At 46.0% G+C, this 26714-nt stretch overlaps 1 protein-coding gene and 1 pseudogene across 1 annotated transcript; both read left to right on the top strand.

Moving 5' to 3' along the window:
- Positions 1-7369: 7369 nt before the first annotated feature.
- Positions 7370-8450, top strand: LOC142840542 (small ribosomal subunit protein uS2 pseudogene; annotated as a pseudogene).
- Positions 8451-12510: 4060 nt separating this feature from the next.
- Positions 12511-26421, top strand: Glod5 (glyoxalase domain containing 5). Its single transcript, XM_075957735.1, has 4 exons — positions 12511-12592; positions 14891-15028; positions 24529-24684; positions 26099-26421. The coding sequence occupies exons 1-4, from the start codon at positions 12566-12568 to the stop codon at positions 26222-26224; spliced, it is 447 nt and encodes a 148-aa protein (XP_075813850.1). The 5' UTR covers positions 12511-12565; the 3' UTR covers positions 26225-26421.
- The last annotated feature ends 293 nt before the right edge of the window (positions 26422-26714 follow it).

The following is a 26714-nucleotide window of genomic DNA, read 5'->3' as shown; positions in this document are numbered from 1 at the left end:
CAGAACTACACAAAGAAATCCTGTCCTGAACCTCCCCCACCCCAGAAAAATGAGCTACCATGTCTAGTCTGAGGGTTTTCTTAATATTGAGAATTGTGTGTCTGAAATACAATACACCTTATTTAAAATGAAAGGGCACAGATATAAGAGAATGAAAAAGATTACTGGATGCACTGCATAGCAAGCCTTGACTACAAGCCAGTAATGCCAGTTTCTTTAACAGGGCTGCAAATTGGGTTTGCTAGATGGGATTCGAACCTACTTTCACCAACAGCAATGACAGCACTGACTGTCAACCGTAGGGCCTCTGCATGGGCACAGAACCAGCAGTCAATAGGAGCACTAGCTGGAGGTCTTAGCCATTTAGAGTACCACCTAGAAGAGTTTGCGGTAGGTAATCTCAGGGTGGCGAATGAGAACTCACCCTGTTTGTTTCCACCCTGCCAAAACACTGCCAATTAAAGTCCAAGCCAAGGTCCCCTGGCAAGCGTCTATGAAGTCATGGTGACAGCGGCTTCCAGGCAGCTTGAGGTTCCAGGCAGATGGATGGTAGGGTCAGCCCTGGTCCCAGGAGTTCATGCAATGCCATCTCATCTGTGGCTCTCCGTGCCACGTTGACATCTTCCACCACATATGACCTCTCGCCAATGGAAGCTTCCGCATCCACATTACACAGTAGCACGTCCCTGTCATTTCCACTCACGCGCTTTCTCGGTGCCTGGTAGCTAGAAATGACTGGACATTGAGAGGAGGGGAGGGAGTGGGAACTTGGATTGGTATGTATATGAAAAAAGATAGTTTGTTTTCTTTTTTTTTTCAATTTAAAAGGTTTAATTTATGAGTGTAGTATGTCCAGGATGGCCAAGTGGAGGCATCAGATCCCTTGGAGCTGGAGTGCCAGGAGTCAGAGACAGACACAGCATGGGTACTTTTATCTATAGAGCCATCTCACTATGTAGCTCAGGCTGACCTTAAATGCAAGGAAATCCCCTGCTTCAGTTGTGATTAGTGGGGTTTTTTTTTTCATGATATATACTGAGCTCTACATTTTTCTCTGCTCCCCTCCCGGCCTCTCCTCTCCCCCCTTCAGCCCCCCCCCCAGGTCCCCATGCTCCCAGTTTAAGTTTGTTTTCTTTTTTTAAAATAAAAAAAGAAATTATTGGGCAGTATCATGTGATTAATTCTGTTTATGGTTCAAGCACAAACTTCTATGTAATCTTCACGCTCGCCCCACCCCCTGCCTTCCCTACCAGCTTGAGATGATCTTTGGGGGGGGTATTTTTTGCTTTTATTATTTATTTATTTATTTATTTTTGGCTTTTCAAGATAGGGTTTCTCTGTGGTTTTGGAGCCTGTCCTGGAACTAGCTCTGTAGACCAGGCTGGTCTCGAACTCACAGAGATCCGCCTGCCTCTGCCTCCCGAGTGCTGGGATTAAAGGCATGCGCCACCATCGCCCGGCAAATGTGTAGTCCAGCTGGCCTCGAACTCCAGATCCACCTGCCTCTGCCTCCTTCAGCAAATCCTACTGGCCTGCACCACCAGAACTGGCTTATTTTTTTTTTTTTTGAGATGGTTCTCAGTAGCTATGGAGTCAGTCCTGGAACTCACTCTGTAGACCTGGCTGGCCTTGAACCCACAGAGATCCACTTGCCTCTGCCTCCCGAGTTCTGGAATTAAAGGTGTGTGCCACCACCACCCAGCCCAGCGGTGGAGGGTATTTTTTTAGAAGGCCCTGTGGTATTGTCCAGACTGGCCTCGAACTCTTGATCCTCCATCCTCCACTTCCTGATTACTAGGATTACAAGGCATGCACCACCACACCTGTCCACCAGGGGGCTCTTGAGAGCATCCAACACATTGAGATTGATTCTTTCCTGAGGCTACTAATGAAAGTGTGCATTTTAAAATAATAATTAATCTGATTATTGTTTTACCCATCTAGTATTACGTGCAGTTCCTCCTTTGTAATGTGGCTTCTCTTTTCCTTGATGAGGACTCAAGGTGAAGATCTCTCACCTGTTTACTGGAGATAGATGCTCTTCTATGCTGTGCTCTCTTGTCTACTGGCTGCAAAAAAAGTTTTCAAAGGCATTTAATTAGCAGCCTGGCATCTGTAACCACAGCACTCAGGAGGCTGAGGCAGGAGCAGGAGGACCAAGGCTGGCCTTAAAACAAGACCTGGGGGAGGCTGGAGAGATGGCTCAGCGGTTAAGAGCCTTGCCTGCTCTTCCAAAGGTCCTGAGTTCAATTCCCACATGGTGGCTCACAACCATCTGTAATGGGGTCTGGTGTTCTCTTCTGGCCGGCAGGCATACACACAGACACAACATTGTATACATAATAAATAAATATTAAAAAAAACAAGACCTGGGATGCAGCTCAGTTGGCAGAATGCTTGCCTAGTGTGTAGGAAGCCCTGAGTTTGATACCCAGCACCTCCTAAAATTGGGTATGGGGGTAGAGCGAGTTCCAGGACTGCCAGGGCCGCACAGAGAAACTCTGTCTCAAAAAAAAAAAAAAACGAAGAGAAAATGTTTTCTCCACTTACTAGCATGTTTGAGGCCCTAGGTTCAGTCTCTAGTGCCTTAAGAAAAATAGTAAAAGAGTCTTAGATTTCAGTGGCTTCTGCTTTGCTCCTACATCTCTGCACCTGGACAATGGCACTGGTCAGTATGTAGCATGGCTGCCCCTCTGAATAGGTCATGGGCTCTCCTACAATGCCCGAGTCCACTGCACGGGACTCTGCAGGCACCCCGAGGGTCCCTGGCTCTTCATCTTCTATCAGCTGATCTCTCTGCAAGGATGGGAAGCTCAAAGGAGTGTGGGTCCATGTCTAATTCCACCCAGAGGCTCAGAAGTCACACTCCTCGTCTTCAATGCTGGCTATGGCCTAGTGGCTCTTTGGCAAGTGTCTCCCCCACCCACAAGCCCCCAGCGACTTCGTACTGCCTTGACACCCAGAGCCCTAGTTGCTACCTGACCTTCCCTAACTGTACAGCCTGCATATGACTGGTGACTATTTCCTCACCTTAGCACTCCGAACAGTAAGGCAGGGGAAATGGCACAGGAGGTCCAAACTCCTGCTATGAAAGCCTCAGAACCTGACTTCTATTTCCAGAACCCACGTAAATGTGGAAGGGGAGAAGAACCCACTCCACAGAGTTGCCCTCTGACTGTCACATATGTGTCATGGCACATGTGCCCATACCCACATATGGACATAATAATAATTTTTTATGCTTTTTCCGAGACAGGGTTTCTCTGTAGCTTTGGAGCCTCTCCTGGAACTTGCTCCAGGACCAGGCTGGACTCGAACTCACAGAGATCTGCCTGCCTCTGCCTCCCGAGTGCTGGGATTAAAGCATAATAATAAATTTAAGTAAATGGAGAGATGGCTCAGAGGTTAAGAGCACTGACTGCTCTTCCAGAGGACCTGAGTTCAATTCCTAGCAACCACATGGTGGGTCACAGCCATCTGTACTGAGATCTGGCGTCCTCCTCTGGCGTGCGGGCACACATTGAGGCAGAATGTTGTATACATAATAAATAAATAAATTTTTTTAAAAAAAGAATTTTCAAATAAAGCATGCATTAGCTCCAGTTTTCTCATATGAGAAAGAACATGTAGCACTTACCTTTCTTTCCCTGGCATAATGACCTCCAGGTCCATCCATTTTGCTGCAAGGGACATAGGTTCACTCTTTTTATAGTTGATTAGTATTCCATTTCATTCTTCTTCATAGCTGAATAGCACATCAATAGTATCCTAATAAACACATGCAAGTCATATGTTAATGACAAATGAATTTTTGGCAGTGCAAGGAATTGAACGGATGCTAGGCATGCTCCCTACCCTCCTCCACAATCACTGTCTAGAGTATCACACTATACACACTGCATGGTGTAGCTAAAGTTCACAATGTTCCCTATAAGAGATATTTTGTTTCATTCTCAAGACAGATTCTCTATGATTCAGGCTATCTAATTTAGAGCTCTCTCTTGCTATCGCAGGCTGTCCTTCAATGCATGACCCTCCTACTTAGCCACTTTGTGGCCTCTACAGGTGTCAGACATGCATGTGGTGTACAGGCACACATGTAGGCAAAACACTCATACATATTCGTTTTTTGGAAATTCAGTATCTGGAACTATCATCTGGATGGGTCCTAAATGGAATCATAATTATTCTTTTGTTTTATTCTGCATGTGTCTGGGGCAGGGGCAACACCCAGGGCCTTCAGTATGCAAGCACTCTAGCACTGAGCTTCAGAACCAGCCCCTACAGTGTTTTCTTTTTTAATTTTAAAATTTATTTTATGTGAAGCGGTATGGTGGTGGCACACACCTTTAATCCCAGCACTCGGGAGACAGAGGCAGGCGTATTTCTGTGAATTCGAGGCCAGCCTGGTCTACAAGAGCTAGTTCCAGGACAGGCTCCAAAGCCACAGAGAAACCCTGTCTTGAAAAAAAAATATTTTATGTGTATAAGCGTTTGCCTGCATGGATGTGATGCACCACATGTTATGCTACATACACGCCTACAGAAGTCAGAAGAGGGCACTGGCTCCCCTGGAACTGGAGTTATAGACAGTTGAGAGCATCCACATAGGTGCTGACCCCAGGTCCTCTGTAGGAGCAGCAAATTCTCTTAACCATTGAGCCACCTGTCCAGTCTCCCCACCACAGTGTTCTTACAAGAGGAAGGTAGGCCAGGTGATGGTGGTGGCGCACGCCTTTAATCCCAGCACTCGGGAGGCAGAGACCAGTGGATCTCTGTGAGTTTGAGGCCAGCCTGGTCTACAGAGTAAGTTCCAGGACAGCCAAGACTGTTTCACAGAGAAACCCTGACTCAAAAACACAACAAACAGCAAAACAAAACAAGAAACAAACCAAAAGATGAAGGTACAGTGACAGAACACTAGACGACACACCCAGAGGAGAAGGCAGCAGGATCATGGAGGCAGAGGTGGCAATAACGAGGCCACATATCAAGAAAGGTTGGCAACCATCAGAAGGTGCAAGAAGCAGGGAATGAAGTCTCCCGTAAAGCTGGGGAACAGCAGTCCCGCTATCTGCCTTTTGCATCTGTGTCTCCCACCCTCCCCCAACCACTAACTGGGAGAGAACAGCTTTCTGATGTTTTCCCAGTACCATCTGGCCCCAATCTGTGCACACAAAAGACTGTCAATAAATAATGTTTAAACAGGAAGAAGCCAGGCAGGGTGGTGCACACCTGAAGCCCCAGCTCTCTGGGAGGCTGAGTCGGAAGCATCACTTGTGTCCACAAGTCCAGATCCTCTTGAGCAGCTGAATGGAGTGCTGTCTGTACAGTGGGTTGGCTTGCTGAAGGGACTCAAGACGGTGGTTGCTACAGGGCTCGGCCTGCAGGTGGCAGCAAAAGCATAGACAGAGAGACAGGCTACTTTTTCCTCCAGGGCAGGCGGGGTGGGATTTCTAAACAGCTGAACTTAAAACATCAGCCTGGAAGGCAGCCCTTGCTCCCTGGACAAGAAAGGTTCTGCTTCCTTTCTCTGCCTGCTCCTCTCATCCCTCACAGCGGGCCCCTCACGACCCCAAGAGCACAGACCTTACTTTTCTCTTCTGTCCTTGAGCCACTTGGCCCCCAGCATCTAGGAGCTAAATTCAAGACCTTGCCTGATTCCTTCATTAATCAACTGGAGAAACATGGACACCAAGAGGCCCAGGAACCTGTTCAAGATCATCCATCATGACAACAGCAATGAAGCTAAGGCATGGGTTTCCAGAAATGGACCTGTCTCCCTTGTACATAGTCACAGTGACCTTTTCTTTCTTTTTCTTTCATTTTCCTTCCTTCCTTCCTTCCTTCCTTCCTTCCTTCCTTCCTTCCTTCCTTCCTTCCTTCCTTCTTCCCTCCCTCCCTCCCTCCCTCACTCACTCACTCACTCACTCTTTCCTTCCTTCTTTTATTTTGAAACAGGGTTTCTCTGTGTAGCCCTGGCTGTCCTGGAACGCACTCTGTAGACCAGGCTGGCCTCGAACTCAGAGATTCACCTGCCTCTACCTCCCGAGTTCTGGAACTAAAGGTGTGTGTCACCACCAGCTAGCAATAAAAAAAAAATTTTAAAAGGAAATGGTGCCAGGCATGGTGTCACACGCCTTTAATCCTAGCACTCATGAGGCAGAGGCAGGAGGATCTCTGAGTTCGAGGCCAGCCTGGTCTACAGAGTGAGTTCCAGGACAACCAGGCCTGTTATACAGAGAAACCCTGTCTTGAAAAAAAGGAAGATAAGAAAAACAAGCACTTTTTTTGTAGGGTAGAAAAACACTCTTTAATAGAAAGGCAACCCATAAAATGGAAGAAACTATCTATCTGCAAATCATACCTGGTGAGGGATATAAATCCAGAGTAGATAGAGAATCCCAGAAACTCAATACCCCCCCACAAAAAAAAACCAACCAATGCAGAACTGGGCAAAGGGGACTGGGGAGGTGCTCAGGCAGTGGAGTACTTTCTCGCAAGCCTGAGGACCTGAGTTCTAGGGCCAGCATCTATCGTTAGAATGCTGGCTGGTATTGCGGTTCAAAACACGCTGTGCTCCCAGTGGCAGGGAAGAGTAACTGGTGAGCTCCAGGCATGAGAAGCATTGCTGGAGGGAACAACTGAGCTTGTCCTCCGGCCTCACACATGAGCACACCTACATATACACACACATTAAAATAAAATTTGAAAACTTTTTAAAAAGAAACGGACAAGGAGGAGCTGGAGAGATGGCTCAGAGCACAAATGTAGACATTTTTCTTTTTTTCCCCTGTAGGGAGCCGGACAGGATCACCATTACAAGATGGCGCCGACAACCTGTCTTGTTGGAAATAAACAACTCCATATTTGGCTAAGCCTTTGGGAGCTGCGTGTCCCCCGCTTCCTGCATGCGCGGTGGTTTAGAGTCCTTGGGCCTATCCCAATGCAGTCTGGTGTCAGCTGATGGTGGCAGCCAATCACAGGGCGACCCGTGTGCCAATTCCCTATATAAGCAGCTGCCTTAGTGCTCTGGGTGGGGGGGGCCTCGTTCCCTGCCCCTCGTTTCCTGCCTCTCGTTTCCTGCTCTCCCTCAACCAAGGGCACTCCATTAAAGCATGATCTGAGAAGAATCCTCGTGTGGTGGTTGTTCTTTCTCGCTGGTCAAGAAGTTCGCCACATTCCCCCACCTTTCCTACATTGCCCAGGGACAGGTCCCTATGCACTGTTCCTTTTTTTTTTAGAAATAGACAAGGAATACACATACATACATTTGCTTATTTTTTCCCGCCTTTTCCACACTACAAAAGCACAGGTCCCTATGGCGTTGTTCTTGATTCCCACTGTAACTTAAAGGGACATTTACACAATGTTCAGAGCTCTTGATGTCCTGAAGATAAAGGAGAAGGATGCCCTCAACTTCCTTGTCATAGGAACCCACTTAGGTGGCACCAACCTCGACCCTCGACTTTCTTTTTTTTTTTTTTTGGTTTTAAGACAGGGTTTCTCTGTAGCTTTGAAGGCTGTCCTGGGACTAGCTCTTGTAGACCAGGCTGGCTTCCAACTCACTGAGATCCACCTGTCTCTGTCTCCCTAGTGCTGGGATTAAAGGCGGCGTACGCCACCACCACCCGGCTAACCTCAACCTTCAGATGGAGCAGTTCATCTACAAAAGGAAAACTGATGGTATCTACACCATAAATCTGGAGAGGACCTGGGAGAAGCTGTTGCTGGCAGCTTGGGCTCTTGTTGCCATTGAGATCCCTGCTGATGTCAGCATCATCTCCTCCAGGGACATTGGCCAGCGAGCCGTGCTGAAGTTTGCTGCCGCTGCTGGAGCTACTCAAATTGCTGACCACTTTACATCATGGGTCTTCAGTAACCAAATCCAAGCAGCCTCCAGGAAATCACTAGAAGTCACTACATCTAGTGGTGACTGACTCCAGGACTGACCTCCTGGCCAGCCCCTCACAGAGGCATCTTACACCCACCTGCCTACCACTGACTCTGGAGTGCAGACTCGCCTCTGTAGTATGTGGACATTGCCAGCCCACGCAACAACGAGGGTACTCACTCGGTGGGTCTGAAGCGGATGCTGGCCCCGGAAGTACTTGGTATGAGTGAGCACCCATGGGATGTTATGACTGACCCAGAGGAGGCTGAGGAGGAGGATCAGGCTGCTGCTGAGAAGACTGGGACAAAGGAGGAATTTTAGGGCTCCTGAGGTCACTGTTGCTCAACCAGAGGTGACAGCCTGTTCTGAGGGTATGCAGGTGCCCTCTGTACCCAGCCAGCAGTTCCCCACTGAAGACTTGAGTGCCCAGCCAGCCTGAGGATTGGTCAGCAGCTCCCACAGTGCAGGCCACCGATGGATTGGAGTCACCAATGAGCGATCCCGAGCTGCTCTGCAGACACCTGCGCAAAGAAAGGAAAAGGTGAAAGGAAAATAAAGTTCCTAAAGCTGAAAATATTTTTTTTGCAGGGGCTGGAGAGATAGATGAGTGATTAAGAGGGCCTGGGTTCAGTTCCCAGCACCCACATGGTGGCTCACGGCCAGTTACAACTACAGTTCCATGGGATTGGTCCCCTTCTTCTGACTTGCATGGACACCAGGCATGCATGTGGTGTACACAGAGACACGTAACATACATGTAAAATAAACAAACCTAAAAATATATTTTCAGCACTCAAAAGGCAGAGCCAGGTGGATCTCTGTGAATTTAAGACCAACATAGTTGACTTAGCAAGCTCCAACCAAGTCAGCAAGACTTGAGCTTCCGGCCCTCTATCAGTATTTAAATATTGCTGAGGGGGGGCTGGAAAGATGGCTCAGCGGTTAAGAGCATTGCCTGCTCTTCCAGAGGTCCTGAGTTCAATTCCCAGCAACCACATGGTGGCTCACAACCATCTGTAATGAAATCTGGTACCCTCTTCTGGCCTCCAGGCATACATGGAGGCTGAACACTGTGTACATAATAAATAAAGAAATCTTTAAAAAAAATATTGCTGACCTGAACTGTTAAGTTGTGGGATATCAGCAGGCTCAAGCATTTTACCTCTTCTGGGCAGAGACTGCTGTGTCAGGTTAGGGGAACAGCTGCCCTATTTACTGTAGTCATCTGGTGATTAGCGTGGCTTTATAAGATGCATGTCAGTGCCAAGTTGACAAAGGGTATATCTTAGTCACTGGTCTATTGCTGTAAAGAGACAGCATAACCTTGACAACTATTACCAGAGAAAGCATTTAATTGGTGCTTTAGTCCACAATCATCACAGGGGAAGAGCAGGGTGCAGGCTGCACGAGTGGCAGGCGTGGTGCTGGAGAAGTAGCTGAGAGCTACATTTTGATCCACAGGCAGGGGCTGGAGCAGGGCTGGGCCTATAAGGGCTTTTGAAAGCTCAAAGTCCACCCCAGTGATACACTTTCTCCAACAACGCCACGCTCCTAATCTCTCTCAAGTAGTACCAGTCTCTGATGACTAAGCAAATATAGTGAGCCTATGGGGGGGACACTCTTTTTGCTTTATTTATTTATTATGTATACAGGTTTTTTCCTGGATGTATGCCTTCTGGCCAGAAGAGGGCACCAGATCTCATTACTGATGGTTGTGAGCCACTATGTGGTTGCTGGGAATTGAACTCAGGACCTCTGGAAGAGCAGTCAGTGCTCTTAACCTCTGAGCCATCTCTCCAGCCCTGGGTTTTGAGAGAGGGTTTCTCTGTGTAGCTCTGGCTGTCCTGGAACTTGCTCTATAGATCAGGCTAGTCTTGAATTTACAGAGATCCTCCTGCCTCTGCCTCCCAAGTGCTGGAATTAAAGGACTGTACCACCAAGCCTGGCTAGGGGACTATTCTTATTCAAACCACCACAGGTGAGCTTTGCTGGATAATTCTATGTGTTGGGCTGACTGTGATGTGAGGTGCCCCAGTTGAACATTTTTCTGGGTGTGTCAGATGAAGTGACACACTTCACTGAGTGCTGGACTGAACAATACAGAAGGCCCTCCTTCCCTCTTGTGAACAGGCTTCATCCAACCCACTGGGGGTCTAAATAGATCAAGAGGCAGAGGAAGGGGGATTTCCTCTTTGTCCCTCAACTGAACTTCTGTAATTGTCCTCCTGGTTGCTATAGGTCCCCCGTTTTCAGGTGACTTATTACGGGACCTCTCAGCTTCCATAACAATATGTGTTAGTTCCTTTAAATAAATCACATATTGGTTTCTTGGAAGAAGCCTTAGTAATACACCCAAATAATTTTACTTATGCCCCTAACACTAACGTAAGTACAAGAAGCAGTGGATACAAGTCTGAGGGGAGTGATGAGGAAACTTTGTAAAAGGCAAAAGATTTGCACTTGCTGCTCTCTCAGAGAACCCACATTCAGGTCCCAGTACCCATGCCAGGCAGCTCACAACTGCCTGTAACTCCCGCTCCAGGGGACATGACGCCTTCTTCTAGTCTCCATGGGCACCTGCACACGCGTGGCATTTAATACATACACATCAATTTTAAAATTAATTTTTAAAAAGCGTAACAATGAAGAGAAACATGAGTGAAACAATCCTTTTTTTAGATTTATTTATATTTATTATGTATACAACATTCTGCCTCCATATATGCCCACACACCAGAAGAGGGCGCCAGATCTCAGCACAGATGGCTATGAGCCACCATGTGATTGCTGAGAATTGAACTCAGGTCCTCTGGAAGAGCAGCCAGTGCTCTTAACCACTAAGCCATCTCTCCAGCCCCGGAACAATCTTATAAATATTCACTTATAACTCAGGTATACACCCTGGAATTCCAGCACTCAGAAAGCTGAGGCAGAGTCAATCACTCCGGCAGTTAAGCCCATCTTGGGCCACTACATAAAAAAATTCTCTAAAAAAGAACAACAGGAAAAGGTCATTCCTAGCCAATGACTATTGCTGAGTGATTCAGATGATGGGGTGGGGGCTTCCTACTGTATACAGACTGACCATTAAGTACAGAGCAGAATACATACGCTCTGTGTGTACTTGCAGAGTAAGGTGCCCTTTACAAGACAAGCAAAGGCAAGCTACTTGCGGTAACCCAGACTGCATGCCTAGACATGCTCACAAACACACAGCAAAGTATCTAACAGATGAAACACCTGGAGGTGCCTCTGCCCACGGTCATTTTGCGGATGGCACAGGGATGGCCTGTGTGGTCCATACAGTAATAACAGGTGGCATTCACGTGCATCTTTAGTTTTCAGTGCTGGCAATCAAACCCACACACAGCCTGTTACTGTCAAGGCCTGAGTCACTAAGTCACATCCTCAACCCTTTTTTGAGGCAGGGTTTCACTATGGAATTCACTCTGTGGCCCAGGCTGGTCTGGAAACCACAATTTTCCCACCTTGGCCTCCTGAAGAGCTGTCCCACCAGCCTGGTTCTACAAGACGCTTTCTCTACTGTGCTGGGAACTAACCTTAGAACCACAAAGCTGCATCTCCAACCCTCTTTTCACCTTTTATTTTGATAACTTGCCCTGGTTGGCCTGAAACTTAAAAAACACACATTTTTATTTTAGGTGTATGCATGTTTTGCTAGTGTGTATGTTGGTGAGTTACTTGTATGCCTGGTATCTGAGGAGACCAGGTTAGACCTGGTTAGGGTGTATCTAGAAGCAAAAATCTCAAATTCACCTATCCCTGGTCCAGATACATAACCCAGTAGAGAGAAGGGAGCTTGACTTAGAGTGGGGCAAACAGTAGAGGGGGAGGGGACCGAGAGTGGGTAGGAACTAGGTATAGTCAGACCCTACTTCAAAAAAAAAATAAAAAACCTTGCCTCCGGGTAGAGAGATGCATCAGCAGTTAAGAGAACCTGCTGCTCTTCTAGGGAGGCCAGGTTCGATTCCCAGTACTCGCGTAGCAACTCAGGCCTGTTGGTAACTCCCATTCTCCCATTCCAGGGGATCCAACGCCCTTTTCTGGTCTCTGTGAACAGGAAGCAGGCAGGTGGTGCAGACATACAATCAGGCAAAACACCCATATCCCTTATAGAGAAATCTTAGCTCAGAAACAGACCCACAATAAATGAGAATGGTCATATTCTCTAACTCAGACATTGAAATGCTTCCCACCCTGGTCCCAGACTCCAAGATCAAAGCTTTCTCACGTGGTCATGGTAGTCTCCGGATGGACACTCGGGATGGGTGGCTTTCTGTGAGCTGCTGGATTCGACACATCTGGAAGCTGGCCGAGAAGGAGCATTAGAGGCAGCCTGACGAGCAAAGAAGGCCCTCATCTCAAGAGGAAGCCTTTATATTTGTGCTGTTACTTTCAAGGCCTTCGGGGTTGGTTTAGCTTTTGCAGTGCCTGGAATAGAACCCAGGGACTCTTCAGAAGCACACTGTCCTCCCACTGAGCTACACCCTGAGTTTTAAGTTAGAGTCTTGATGCTTTGCACCTCCTGCCTCTGTCCCCACCCAATGTCCTCAGCCAGCACCTCCCATTCCTGCCCCTTGATCTCCAGGCACAGAGCCAGCCCCAGCCCCAACCTACCTGCCAGGTAGCACTGTCTGCTCTCCAGTCAGGATGTCAGGTCCAACGTCCGAGACTCAGGTGAGTATGGGGGCCCTGGAGGCTTTGGGCATGGGTGTTGGCGAGGCTTGGGGTACCCAACCTGGGTCTGCTGACTTGCTTCTCCTCTCAGGAACACTTCTGTGGTCTTCCCATCCTTTCACCAGCTTCCCTGGGCCTCCTCTCTCAAAGATCATCAGAGGGCAGCAGAGGCCCAGCTTAGGCCCATGGAGTCCAGTCATGTGTGGCGTACTTGAGCGAGCCTAGGCTGAGGGCTGGCTGCTCTCTAGGGGTGGTTCAACTGGGGGTCAGTTCAGTCTCAGACTTGTGGAGATAGCCCAAGCTGTCCTCCAGGGAATGCTCCGGGGCTGTCCTGATAGAGCAAGAGAAGGCCCCGGAAACCTTGACCTTGAAGCCTGTCAGAAGTTCCCGAGAGCCTGAAGGAAACCTTGAAGAGGACTCTGAGGCAAACCAAAGGAGGGAAGGCATAGTGTCCAGGGAATTGACTACTAAGGCGGCCACCACCACCACAGTTGCCACTGAAGCGGTGCTGAGCGGGAGCCAGGCATAGACTGGAAAAGAAGAAACTAAAAGTCAGTGACCAAAGCGCCCAAGTCAAGAAGCTGGGAAACACAGCTTTTCTTAAACCATAAAAAACACAGGAGGAGGGAAAAAGATAAGAGCAGAGTTAGGGAAAGAGAAAGCAAACATTCAATAAAGATCGGCAATGTCCAAGGCTGGTTCTTCAAACAGATTCAGAAAATACTAGTAATTTCTGTTTACACCCTAGAAATTAGAAGAAAAACATAAATTAGTGATATCAGGAACAAAACAGGGCGCTCATACAAATTCTACAGACATTTTAAAAGGGTGAATAAGACATTTTGGATTTTTTTTTTTTTTAAATCACGTGTATGTTAGTACATACCCACGGAGGCCAGAAGAGGGCACCAAATCCCCTGAGTTGGGGTTCCAAGCATTTGCGAGCTTTTTGGGAGAGCAGTAAGCGCTCAAGCCAAGTCACTGCTCAGATCCCAAGTAGGATTGAAAAAAAATAAAACAAAATATACCGCTTTCTCTTCAGTGGGGCCTAAGTGGCAGCAATTTACTTCTTTGGTTAGTTGGTTGGTTTTGAGTTTTGTTTTTTTTGGGGGGGGGCGGGGGTGTTCCAGACAGGGTTTCTCTGTGTAGTAGCTCTGGCTGTCCTGGAACTCGCTCTGTAGACCAGGCTGGCCTCTAACTCACAGAGATCCTCCTGCCTCTGCCTCCCAAGTGCTGGGATTAAAGGCATGCGCCACCACCCAGCTGGTTTGGGTTTTTGAGACAGTTTCAGAACTGACTCTGTAAACACACACATTCCCAGAAACTTTTCTTTAAAAAAATAATAACTTGTTTTTGTGTATGCATGTTTTGCTTGTATGTATTCATGTGTACTATGTGTGTGAGTGACTGAGGAGGCCAGAAAGGGTGTTAGAGCCCTTGCTACTAAGTTACAGACAGTGGCTACTAAGTTAGAGCCACCCTGTCGGAGCTGGAAACCAACCAGGTCCAGTAAATACCCTTAACTTTGCTGGGCCATTTCTCTAGCCCCCTCTTTCTGTGATTTTGTTTCATTTTTGAGACGTGGTCTCTGGGCAGTCCCTAGTTGACCTTTAATCTGTGACTTCAGCCTCAGCTTCCCAAGGGCTGAGGTTACAGGTGTATAGCAGCACCTGGGCTTCAGACACCTTTAGTTCATCTCAGACACTCCTTTTTGTGGGGGCCAAAAGAAGACATCAGAGTCCCTGGAACCACAGACACAGCTGCCAGCCACCATGTGGGTGCTGGGAATCGAACCCAAGTCCTTCGCAAGAGCAGCCAGTATTCTTAACCACTGAATCATCTCTGTAATCCTACCCACCCCAGGTTCCTCCTTGCCATGCCCCCAACAATTAGAGCTGCAGTTCAGGAAGGGAGGAAGCGAGGGGAAATTGGCTACTGGAGGCTTTGATGGCCTGGTCTGAATCTTGTAACATCTTCAAAAAGAAATTCCAACTTGGGGAAAACAAGGGCATGTTTGTGTCAATTTCAACTTCCCTAGTCTTCACCTTTGCCCTTCTAGTAGGAAACAAAGAAGAAAACAGGGAAGAGGTGACTTGTGGCCTCTTGTATGACTCCATACAGGAGCAATGGACTTTACAGAGATTTTCTGCAGGAGTTTTCTCTTGAAATGGGGGCGGGCGAGAGGGATCACAGTGTTTGGGGAGTAGAAGAAAACAGGAACTGTCTCGTGGCATTTTGGCTTTATCTGAGTTTGGGTGGGTTTTTTATTTGTTTTTTTTTTTTTTTTTTACATTTTAGTTACAGAAGAACAGCAGCCAGACCCCTTCCCCGGGTCTTATCCATAGACTTGACCACGTTGTGATGACCGTAAGGAGCATTGAAGACACTATCACGTTCTATTCCAAGATCCTGGGCATGGAGGTCACTACCTTCAAGGTAATTGTGTCCCCATATTTAAAACTTCAAGTCTGTTAAAATGTGTGTATGTGTGTGTATGCACCCGTGCATATGCAGGTGAAGTGTGTGTGTGTGTGTGTGTGTGTGTCCCTGTGTGTCCGTCCTGTGCAGGTACAGGTTAGGCCGGAGGTCTAACTTAGCTAGACCAGATGGCTACCAACCCCAGGGAGACTGCTGTTTGGGCCTCCTGAGATAATGGGTGTGTACTGCCCCCCTGGCTTTTTTTTTAAACATAGATGCTGAGGATCCAAACTCGGGTGCTAAGGCTTGTGTAGCAAGCATTTTGCTGAGTCATCTCCCTAGCTTCCTCCATTAAAATTGTTAACATTTTTTATAATTAATTTTGTGCACATTGTTGTGATGGTGTCAGACCACCAGGAACTGAGATACAGACGGTTGTGAGGGGCCATGTGGGTGCTAGGAATGTTTCCTCTGGACTGGCAGCCAGTGCTCTTAACCACTGAGCCATTTCTCCAGTCCCAAAATTTGCTAACATTTTACGGCAGGGGATGAAGCTCAGTTAGTAGAACACCTTATACACACAAAAGCCTTGGGTCAGTCCCCAGTACCACATAAACCAAGTATGGTTCTGCACATAGTAATCCTAGCTGGAGAGACTGAAGAGGTGGATGCAGGAGAATGAAATCTAAGATCATCCTTGGCTACTAAGCAAGTTGTGGGACCAGCCTAGGATACATGAAATGCTGTCTTTTTTTTTTTTTTTTTGAGACACAGTTTCTCCGGGTAGCCCTGGCTGTCCTGGTGAGATACTATCTTAAAATAACTGATAATACTTTAAACGTAACTTACGGCTGAGGGTACAGCTCTGTGATCATTTGCCTAGCATGCATTAAACCCAGATAGCAATCCTAAGCCCTGCCAAAGAAATTTTTTTAAAGATAAAACATAGCTTAAGTCCAAACCCCCAAACACAGGGAAAAATGAGAACTATGAGAGAAAAGGTAAGAGATTGCAAACTCCGAGCAGGGAGATATTTGGAAAGAGGGTAAAGAAAATGAAAGGGGGAAACTTTGAAAGACATAAAGCAAGAGGCTTTGTTAGTTCGAGGTCCCTGGTCTCAAAAAAAAAAAAAGTGCAAGAGAACTTTGCAACCTTTATATACAAAGAGTTAACTGTGTACCCAGCCCAGGGACACCCAGATATGCGCTGTGGGAATTACAGAACATCCCTCTGAAAAAGTCCATCTTAAGACTTTGCCAAGAGATTAAAAAGTAGTTCATCTACAAAAGAAAAAGAAACATGCAAATGTCAGAATTCTTGAGTCACACCAGAGACCAGAAAACAATAGGACTATACTCTTAAGACTCTGGGAAAAGCACTCCCACCCCGCCTCCCGTTCTGCCTCAGCATCTCTCCATGTGGTCCCTACTCCCAGAACAAAAGCTGTTCCCAGCCTTAATCAGAGAAGCCTCTCCCTACAAAGAAAGGCGATGAATACAGACACTCAGGCTGCCTAAGATGCAGAGAATAGCAAGGGTTTTGGACCCAGCCCTACACAAGATATTCCAGCCACCCCCTCTCAGGCTCAGGAACATTGTGAAAAAGGGAATAGCAAATATGTAAGAGCCAGGAGATAGGGTGAAGGGCTATGGAATTCCATTCTATAGACTCTATACAATTAGTGCAATTATTAACTCACAACTGTAGTTACCTGGGCCCATACAAGACTGACCCTATCAACAGGAAGTAGAGGAAGGGGGAGGGATTCGTGGGGCCCTACCTGCTACCTCTGAACTATTGGCTACTGATAGACTCTGGGGGGAAGGGGCCATTGTCTTTAATTGTGTACCCACTGCTGAGCCCACCAGGCTCCAAATGGATAGCTCTAAAGCCATGATTATAGAGACACCCTGGTTAATCTCAGTGGGGCGCTAAACAAAGCGGTCATGAAAGTGCAGGAGCGATTTGTAAAGAGGAGGAGGGACTGAAGGGGTGGCAGGGAGGTAGGGGGAGAGTGGTTGGTATGCATTGTGAAATGGAAATTGTCTAAACACAAATGTAATTAATTGAAAAATGATTCTGGGGGAAAAATGCAACCTGAAAGTCTGTGTCCAGCTGAACGGCAAATCAAAGGTCAGTGTAGAACAAAGCATTGTTAGCACAAAGACCTGAGGGGCTGGAGGTGCAGCTCGGTTAGAGAGGACTTACCCAGCATGCAGGAGTCTAGGTGTCACTCCCAGCACTGCAATACACAAAGAAAATGAGTCATTAAGGGCTGACAAGATGGCTCAGTGGATAAAAATATCTGTTGCCAAGTCTGAGGTTCTGAGTTAGGTTTCTGGAACTCACATGTCTGCATGGAGAAAGGAGAAAACCAATTCTGAAGAGCTGACTTTTGACCTCCGCACACATGAACCCCCCCTCTCTCTCACATACACACAGAGAGAGAGAGAGAGAGAGAGAGAGAGAGAGAAACATACACATACAATCTAGCTATCCATCATTTTTACAGTAAAAGTAAAGTGGGGAGCAATAGAGAAAGATACCAGATGTCTTCCTCTGCCCCCTACCTTCCCAAAGATAAATTCAGCTAGCTCGGAAAAATAAATACATGGAAGTTGAGATGGAGTTGGTTCTCAAGAAGAAAACCCCATATATCTGGAAAAAAGTCAAGTAAGCTTGGATTAAGGAAAAGGGTTCCAGGGAAGAGATGTAAGGGAAAGGAGGTTTCCACAGATTTAACACTATCTTGAGAATATGGAACAACTTCAAAATTATAAAGGCAGAGAAAGAAAGAAAAGCCTTATGAAGATGTCCTGCAACAGACAAAGAGATATGTCTGCTATGCCCAGATCAGGGGTTACAGCGTTAACGAGAAATAAGGCCTTGAGCAGGCTCTCACTGGTGTAGTCTATCGTCACTTCTGATAGTGTACGTGTCCTGTTCTGTTGTTTGTTTTTGCTTGTTTTTTTTTTGAGACAGGGCTTCTCTGTGTAGCCCTGGCTATCTTATAAGTCGCTTTGTAGACCAGGCTGGCCTCGAACTCACAGGGAGTGCTAGGATTAAAGGTGTGTGCCACCACTGCCCAGCTTTGTTGTTTTGTTTTAAATCAAATATTTTTTACACTACTTCTTGTAGGGACAGGAGAGAGAGAGGGGCAGAGAGAGATGGGGGAGGAGAGAGAGAGAGAGAGAGAGAGAGAGAGAGAGAGAGAGAGAGAAGCTATAAGAAGCCTGGAAAATCTTAGGTATATCACTAAGTGAAAGAAGCCAATCTAAAAAAAGGTGAGTATTGCAGCATTCAATATAATGGTCAAGCAAAGACAAAACGATGAAGACAAAATGACAGATGGGTGCCGGGCATTAAAGGGTGAGAGGACTGAACAGAGCATGAGGAATTTTAGGACCTTGACACTGTCCAAGCCCACAGAGTGATAGGAGTGCCCTGGGATAGGAACAGTGGGTTGATTGATGATCTGTCGAATGGAGTTACAGGAATGGCAACGCTTGTGTACCACTGCTGGGATGCTGACAGCGGTGCAATGGTGCCCCAGTCCCAGGGATGAAGAAAGAGCATGAAATCGTCCAAGAAATAGCAAGTGCTGAACTTTGTGGAAATCTAGGCGTGTGGGAAATCTTTGTGCCTTCTTCACAGTTTTGCTGTGAACGTTAAACTTCTCTAAAAATTAGTATAAAAACTTAAAAAGGTCATGAAGTGGCAGATTGTAAATTTCCTAAAAATTTAAAAAGTTTATTCTATGTGCATTGGTGTGAGAGTGGTGGATCCCCTGACTGGAGTTACAAACAGTTGTGAGCTGCCATGTGGGTGCTGGGAATTGAACCTGGGTTCTCTGGAAGAGCACTCAGTGCTCTTAACCACTGAGCCATCTCTCCAGTCCTCAGACCATAAAAAATTTAAATCGAAAGGGGACACTATGCAGAAAAGAGTATTATGCCAAAGCAGGTTGGATGTTCTTCAGGTCCTACAAAAAAAACACGGAGTAAAAAATTGAAAACAAACAAAAAACTACAGCATAAAGCCACTTAAAATACCAGTAGCAACAACAGATCTTTTACAAACAAGAAGATGCACACAAAACACATTATGGTTTGGGGCATACACTATTAATGTCTGTTTTATTGCATAAAGAGCAAATAGAGGCAGCTTATTTGAATAAAGACCCAACCAATGATTCAATGAGAAAAAATATCATGGTATCTAAGGTGGGGATAGGAATAGAGAGGATAGAAAAAAGGAGAAAAATGCATCAATAAAACAAGATTGGCTTTGCATGGATCAGTGATAAATATAATGCCTCCATTGCCCATACATAGACATGCTGAAGTGAACTGTCAGAGCATCTAAGGTCGAGAAAAACTTGTAAGCTTTCAGGATGAAAGGTGGCTGGCTGTATTACCAACTGAAGAGTACAAACCAAGGGACTGGGGAAGACAACTCAGCAGCTAAGAGCACTTGCCGAATAGCCATGAAGACTGAGTTCAAATCCCCAGCACATGCGTCAAAAGTCCAGCATGGTTGCATACATGTTTATAATCCCAGGGCTGTGAAGCATGTGTGTGGAGTCAGGAGAAATGCTGGGGCTTGCTGAGTGCCAGACTAGCTTGAAGTTCAGAGGCTGCCTTCAGGAAATAGGTGGAGTGTGATAGCACAGGCCAGCTGACCACCTTTGGCCCCTGTACACGTTTACACATACACCACGCACACACACACATCTTTGGCCCCTGTACATACATGTATATACATATACCACACACACACACTAAAACTGTAACATATAAAATAAAAAGGATGAAGACAATTAACATCATTTTCATTTATTTAGTATTTATTTGGAGGTAGAGGAAGATTGAGACCTGATTTCTTTTTTTTTTTTTTTTTTGAGTTTTCGAGACAGGGTTTCTCCATAGTTTTTGGTTTCTGTCCTGGAACTAGCTCTTGTAGACCAGGCCGGCCTCAAATTCACAGAGATCCTCCTGCCTCTGCCTCCCGAGTGCTGGGATTAAAGGCGTGCGCCACCACCGCCCGGTGAGACCTGATTTCACTATGTAGCTCTGGCTGTCCTGGAACTTACTCTGTTCACAAAGATCTACCTGCCTCTGCCTTCCAAGAGCTGGTATTAAAGGTGTGCCACCCCACACCTGGTTAAAAAAAAAAGAGTTCTTGGAAAAGAAGACACTTCTGCACTGCTGGTAGGAATGCAAGCTGGTAGAACCCCTTTGGATGTCAGTGTGGCAATTTCTCAGAAAATTAGGAAACAACCTTCCTCAAGACCCAGCAATACCACTTTTGGGTATATATCAAAAGGATGCTCAATTGTACCATAAGGACATGTGCTCATCTATGTTCATAGCAGCACTGTTTGTCATAGCCAGAACCTGGAAACAACTAAATGCCCCTCAATTGAAGAATGGATAAAAAAAAAAATGTGGTACATTTACATAATGGAGTACCACACATCAGAAAAAAATAACAACATCTTGAATTTTGTAGGGAAATGGATGGAGCTAGAAAACATTATTTTGAGTGAGGTAACCTAGACCCAGAAAGACAATTATCACATGTACTCACTCATAGGTGGTTTTTTAAACATAAAGCAAAGAAAACCAGCCTAAAAACCACAATTCCAGAGAACTTAGACAACAATGCGGACACTAATAGAGACTTACATAGATCTAATCTACATGGGAAGTAGAAAGTAGAAAAAGTCAAGATCTCCTGAGTAAATTGGGAGCATGGGGACCTTGGGGGAGGGTTGAAGGGGAGGGGAGCAGAGAAAGATGTAGTGCTCAATAAATATCAATAAAAATACCAGAAAAAAGTTCTTGTTTATGAGTGTTTTGCACATTGTGTGTGCACTGCCCGCAGAGGTCAGAAACAGTCGTTGGATCCCCTATAACTGGAGTTATAGATGGTTGTGAGCCACCATGTGGGAGCTGGGAACTGAACCCAGGTCCTCTGCTAGAGTAGCAAGTACTGTTAGCCAGTGAGCATCTCTGCAGTCCCCAATATCAGCAACACCAGATCCAGGGAAGATAATCAGCAATGCATTTATCTTTCTTTCTTTTTAGTCTTTTAAAACAGAATTTCTCTGTGCAACATCTCTGGCTGTCCTGGAACTCACTCTGTAGACCAGGCTGGCTTTGAACTAACTCACAGAGATCTGCCTGCCTCTGCCTCCTGAGTGCTGGGATTAAAGGCGGTCTTAACAGTCTAGAAAATGGAATCTGGGGTATCATGCCTGCTAGGTGAGTGCTGCATCACAGGGAACCCCCCCCCCCCAGTCTGGGAGCAGATATGTAAAAGGCTTTGAGCAAACAGCTTTTATAGAACTGTACACTGGGCCAAACTGTCCTTTGCTGTAGGAGAGCAATGGAGTCTCAATTGCGGGGATGAAGAAAGAGATCATGAAATCATAACAGAAATGGCAAGTGCTAAGGGGTATAAAGAAGGAAGAGACAGGAGATGACAAGGTGACAGTGGTTATTTATAAAAAGTAAGCATTATTCCCTAGCATCTGAAAAAATATATACGGAATCAGCTATTTATTTTTGGTTTTTTGAGACAGGGTTTCTCTGTGAAGCTCTGGCTGTCCTGGAACTCACTCTGTAGACCAGGCTGGCCTTGAACTCACAGAGATCCGCCTGCCTCTGCCTCCAGAGTGTTGCAGTTGAAGGGGTGCGCCACCACCTCCTGGCTGGAATCAGTTGTTTAAACCAAAGCCAGCAGAGGAACTAAAATTACGATAGATGATTGATTACTGGAGGAAGTAATACTATTGAGCTAAACTTTCCTTGGCAGAGAGAGGACAAAATACACAAAGGTGCTAAATCAAGAAACAGGTAGTGGCTACAGCGATGGCTCAGCAATTAAGAGCACTGCTGCTCTTGCAGAGGATCTGGGCTCAGTTTTTAGCACCCACATGGCAGCTCACAATCATAAATAACTCCAGTTCCAGGGAACCCAACATCTTCTGATCTCCATGGGTACGAAGCATGCATGTGGTACGCATATATACATGTAGACAAAACACCTACACATATAAAAAATATATCTTTAAAAAAGAATATGCATCAATTATGGACTGTTTGGAGGGGCAAAGGAGAGAACTACCATGGATTAAATGAGACAGTTGTCTTTTTCTCTCAATTGAACAAGCAGTCAGATGAAAGTGTCATTAGGAGGAAATGAATAGGCACAAAGCGCTGGCTCAGTGGGCAGGGAGATTCCTAGAAACCCCACCAGCAACCACTCCCTGCTGAGCACATCTCAGAAGGTCTCCCTCACACAATGGCCTCTTAGCCAGGAATGCGGGGAACAGAAGTGAGGTTTGTTTGCTTGGTTCCTTTTGATTTTGTTTTGTTTTTGAGCAAGGGAGCACAAGGTTAAGTCAGACTTTATCCTCCTGACTAGAGGTCCTAAATGCTGGGATTATAAGTATGTCACCACTCCTGACTTAAGATGGACTTGTTTTTAGAAAGCTTGGGAACAAACCAATGACCGTACAGAAATTTGAGTTGTTCTTATAAGGAAAAATAATAAAAGGGTGGGGAAGATATGCAGTAGATTGAAGCAGGATTACTTTGTTTCAGGCTAATCTAGGCAATATAATAAGATCCCAAAGAAAGGAAAGAGACACAGAGACAAAGACAGAGAGACAGGAAGGGAGGGAGAAAGAGAGGGAGAGAGAGAGGGAGAGAGAGGGGAGGGAGAGGGAGGAAGGAAGGAAGAGAGAGAGGGAAGGAAGGAGGAAGAAACCCTGGGTAGACAAGTGCTATCTCTGCCATGGATTTTTTTTTCCCCAAGACACAGTTTATCTGTAACCCTGGCTGTCCTGGAACTCACTCTGTAGACCTAGCTGGTCTTGAACTCACAGTTCGCCTGTCTCTGCCTCCCTGAGTGGTGGGATTAAAGGCCACCACTGCCCAGCCCATGTGTGGGTTTTAAACACTTGGCGAAATGGACATTCTAACAAGAAACACACAAGGCTGCCCACCCATGGAGCACTCACTAAGAGCAGATGCCTGAAACAAACGCGGTGAGGCACACTTGCAAGACCAGCATCAGGAGCATAAGGCAGGAAAATAAGGAGTTTTGAGAGTGTGAGGCCAGGCTACATAGTAAGATGCTGTCTCAGGAAAAGAAAAAGAATAAGAAAAAGAAAAAGAAGTTGGGAGTTCTGGTATAGCAGTTAAGAGAGCTTGCTATTCCTCTAGTGGACCCAGATTCCAGCTACAGCTCTCACACTGGGAACACACGCCTGCCTGTCACTCCAGTTCCAGGAGGTACTTGACATCTTCTGGCCTTTGTGAGTGCTGCACACACGTGTACACACATACACTCAGACATATGCACACATTCAACAAATAAATAAATCTTAAAAACATAAAAAGAAAAGCTGGCCATAATGGTGATGTAAGCACATGGAGTTGGGGGCAAGAGGATCAGGAGTGGCCAGGCAGTGGTGGCACATGCCTTTAATCCCAGTACTTGGGAGGCAGAGCCTGGTGGATCTCTGAGAGGCCAGCCTGGTCTACAGAGTGAGTTTCAAGACAGCTAGGGCTACACAGAAAAACCCTGTATCGAAAAACTAAAAAGAAAAAAAAAAGGAGGATAAGGAGTTTAAAGCCAGCCCTTGATTCATAGTGGGTTCAAGACCAGCCTGGACCACAGGAGATTTTTGTCCCTGAAGAAAATGGTGGTGAACGTGGTGTGTGGTAAGGAGGTTATATGTAAGGCACTCACCAGCAAGCCTGACTACCTGAACTAGTTCGATCCTTGGAACCAGCATCGTGGAAGGAGAGAATGGGTCCTGAAAGTTGCCCTCTGGCTTCAGCACACAGCATCTACCTCCACACAAATAAGTGTGCAATATTACTGGGCACTGTTGTCAACAAGTACACTTTGAGACTTCTGTGTAGTCCTAGATGACCTGGGACTTGCTCTGTAGACCAGGCTGGCTCGCAATTCATAGAGATCTGCCGGTTTCTGCCTTCAAAGTGCTGGGATTAAAGGTATGTCCCACTGTGAGTTCGAGACCAGCCTGGTCTACAAGAGCTAGTTCCAGGACAGGCTCCAAAACCACAGAGAAACCCTGTCTCAAAAAACCAAAATAATAATAATAATAATAATAATAATAAAGGTATGTCCCACCACATCTAGCCAAAAAAAAATTTAAGAAAAATTTAAAGACTGTTGGGCTGGAGAGATGGCTTGGAGATTAAAAGCACTGGCTGCTCAATTTCTAAGACTGGATGGTTCAAGTCCTAGGACTCAAATAACAAGCCAGGCATTTCACAAATACCTTGAACTCCAGCCCTGAGGAATCAGAACCTTCTTTTGGCCTCTGCGTGTGCACACAGGCATGCACAGACACTAATTTGCAGTATGCTAGATGGATCAAGGGTCATTGTGTAGCAGCCCTTTCTCCTTATTTTTTGCAGTAAGTTCAAACTCATCTTGGCAGCTCAGTTCTACACTGTTTTCTCGCTCCTAAACAGGGAGACCGGAAGGCATTGTGTTTTGGAGATCAAAAATTTAACTTACATGAGGTGGGAAAGGAATTTGAGCCCAAAGCAGCTCACCCGATTCCGGGCTCCCTGGATCTTTGTCTGATCACAGAAGCACCTTTGGAGGAGGTGATCCGACGCCTCAAGGTAAGTGCAATGCTATTCGCATAAACCAAGTCCAACCTTAACAAAAAGAGGAACAGGAGGGGATTTGGGATGGGGGGGAATCGGGGACTGGGAGGGGAGGATGGAGGTAGATACTGCCAAGACAGAATTGTGACCCAAAGAGATAAGTCTTTCTCAAACCTCAGACACAAGAGATCCCATCGCATCCATGTCCTGCCTGTGCAGTTATCTACTTGCTCCTTTGATTGATGTCAATGTCACGGAACCAAAATTAATTAGAAGGAGATACTACAACTCAATGAACATTCATATACTTAGAATAAGCATTCAGAACTGTGGAGCTTTATATTACATTTTACATACAGGTCAGTATTGAATATAGTTTATACACTTACCCACCACCCAAAACAAAACAAAATTCAATATAGAATTAGAAGCAGAAAAACAACTGGGTCTGGTTAATTTTGGTGTATGAAGTTTTGTTTATTTGCAAGACTTTTTTTTTTCAGAGACAGGGTTTCTCTGTAGCTTTGGAGCCTGTCCTGGAACTAGCTCTTGTAGACCAGGCTGGCCTCGAATTCACAGAGATCCGCCTGCCTCTGCCTTTCGAGGATTAAGAGCGTGCACCAGCACTGCCTGGCTTGCAAGACTTTTAATATAGTAAATTATATAAAATTTAAAGAAGAATATGTGTAAATAATGTTCTGACATACTCAGTCTTTTGTCATGTCAATGTTTAAGTAAGAAAAGCTACATTAAAATTTGATCAGAGCCAGGTCATGGTGGCACACACCTTTAATCCCAGCACTTAGGAGGCCGAGGCAGGTGGATTTCTGTGAGTTCGAGGCCAGCCTGGCTTACAGAGCAACTTCCAGGACAGCCAGGGCTGTAACACAGAGAAACCCTGTCTCGAAAAGCCAAACCAAACCAAACAAACAAACATTTTATCTTGTCATAAAGAGAAAGCAATTAAAACCAACAGTAACCGGTCTGGGAACATAGCTTGATGGTAGAATGCTTGCTGGTCCCACAGGAAGCTGTGGGTTCAAGTTCCAGCGCTGTTTAGAAAAAAAAAAAACAATGAATACAGACTTTCATTCAGGTACTGCACTTAAATTCTTGCTTACTGATACTACTGTCACCCCCAATTTATGAATTGAGGAAATTGAGGTTCAAGGCAATTACATAGTCTGCCCAAGGCCATATATCTTGAGTAGAATGAGGGAGGGAAAATGCCAGTAGATGGGGTCAGAAACCAGGCATTCTGGACACTATTAGGAATTAAACTCTGGCTATGGTTGTAGTGTGTGTAAGTTCAACCCCTAGAGCGCTGGGGCAGGGAAGGAAGAAGACGGGATTCTTAAGGAATTCCTTAAGTTTTGGTCTCACGTATCTGTAACACATGACTTTGGTCTTTTCTGCACACTCTATTCAGGCTTTCGATATCCCCATTGAGGAGGGCCCAGTCCCCAGAACAGGAGCAAAAGGGCCGATTATGTCCATCTACTTCCGCGATCCTGACAGAAATCTCATTGAGGTGTCCAACTATGTCACCTCATGATTGACACCGACCTTCCTTCATTCTGTTCCACAAGATGTCATCTTATCCCTCATTTCCTGCAAATCCCAGAGACCTCCAAGAACTGAGAAGGTTGGCACATCACTGATCCTGCAAAGGAGACCTAAGACAGGTTTATGTCCAAACTTTTGTGTAGAGAGCGCCTCCACCTAAAGCTACTCCAATAAATGATTACTCTCTCCACATAAGTGCGTCGTTCTCAGTCCTGCATCTGGAGGCTTGTCTAGGGCATGAGTTCTCTGAGGTTTTTGGAGGGCTGGGCTAGAGTTTGGTGTCCTTCTGAGATTCAAGGCCCATGACAGATTTCTGCTTGTCAATGATCCATCATCCCTCTCCCAACTTTTCAATCCATCCCATTTCTCTAGCTGCTTCCTGGTGTTTCCTTCACCCCATGAGCCTCATTGAGCTTCAGGATCTCTACAGTTCCTATCAGGCTACCCAGAGTCACAGCAAACAATGCCACCTCCTTCTG

This window comes from Microtus pennsylvanicus, chromosome X (assembly GCF_037038515.1).
Source record: "Microtus pennsylvanicus isolate mMicPen1 chromosome X, mMicPen1.hap1, whole genome shotgun sequence".
Taxonomy (NCBI): Eukaryota; Metazoa; Chordata; class Mammalia; order Rodentia; family Cricetidae; genus Microtus; species Microtus pennsylvanicus.
This window is presented reverse-complemented; position numbering and strand designations above follow the sequence as displayed.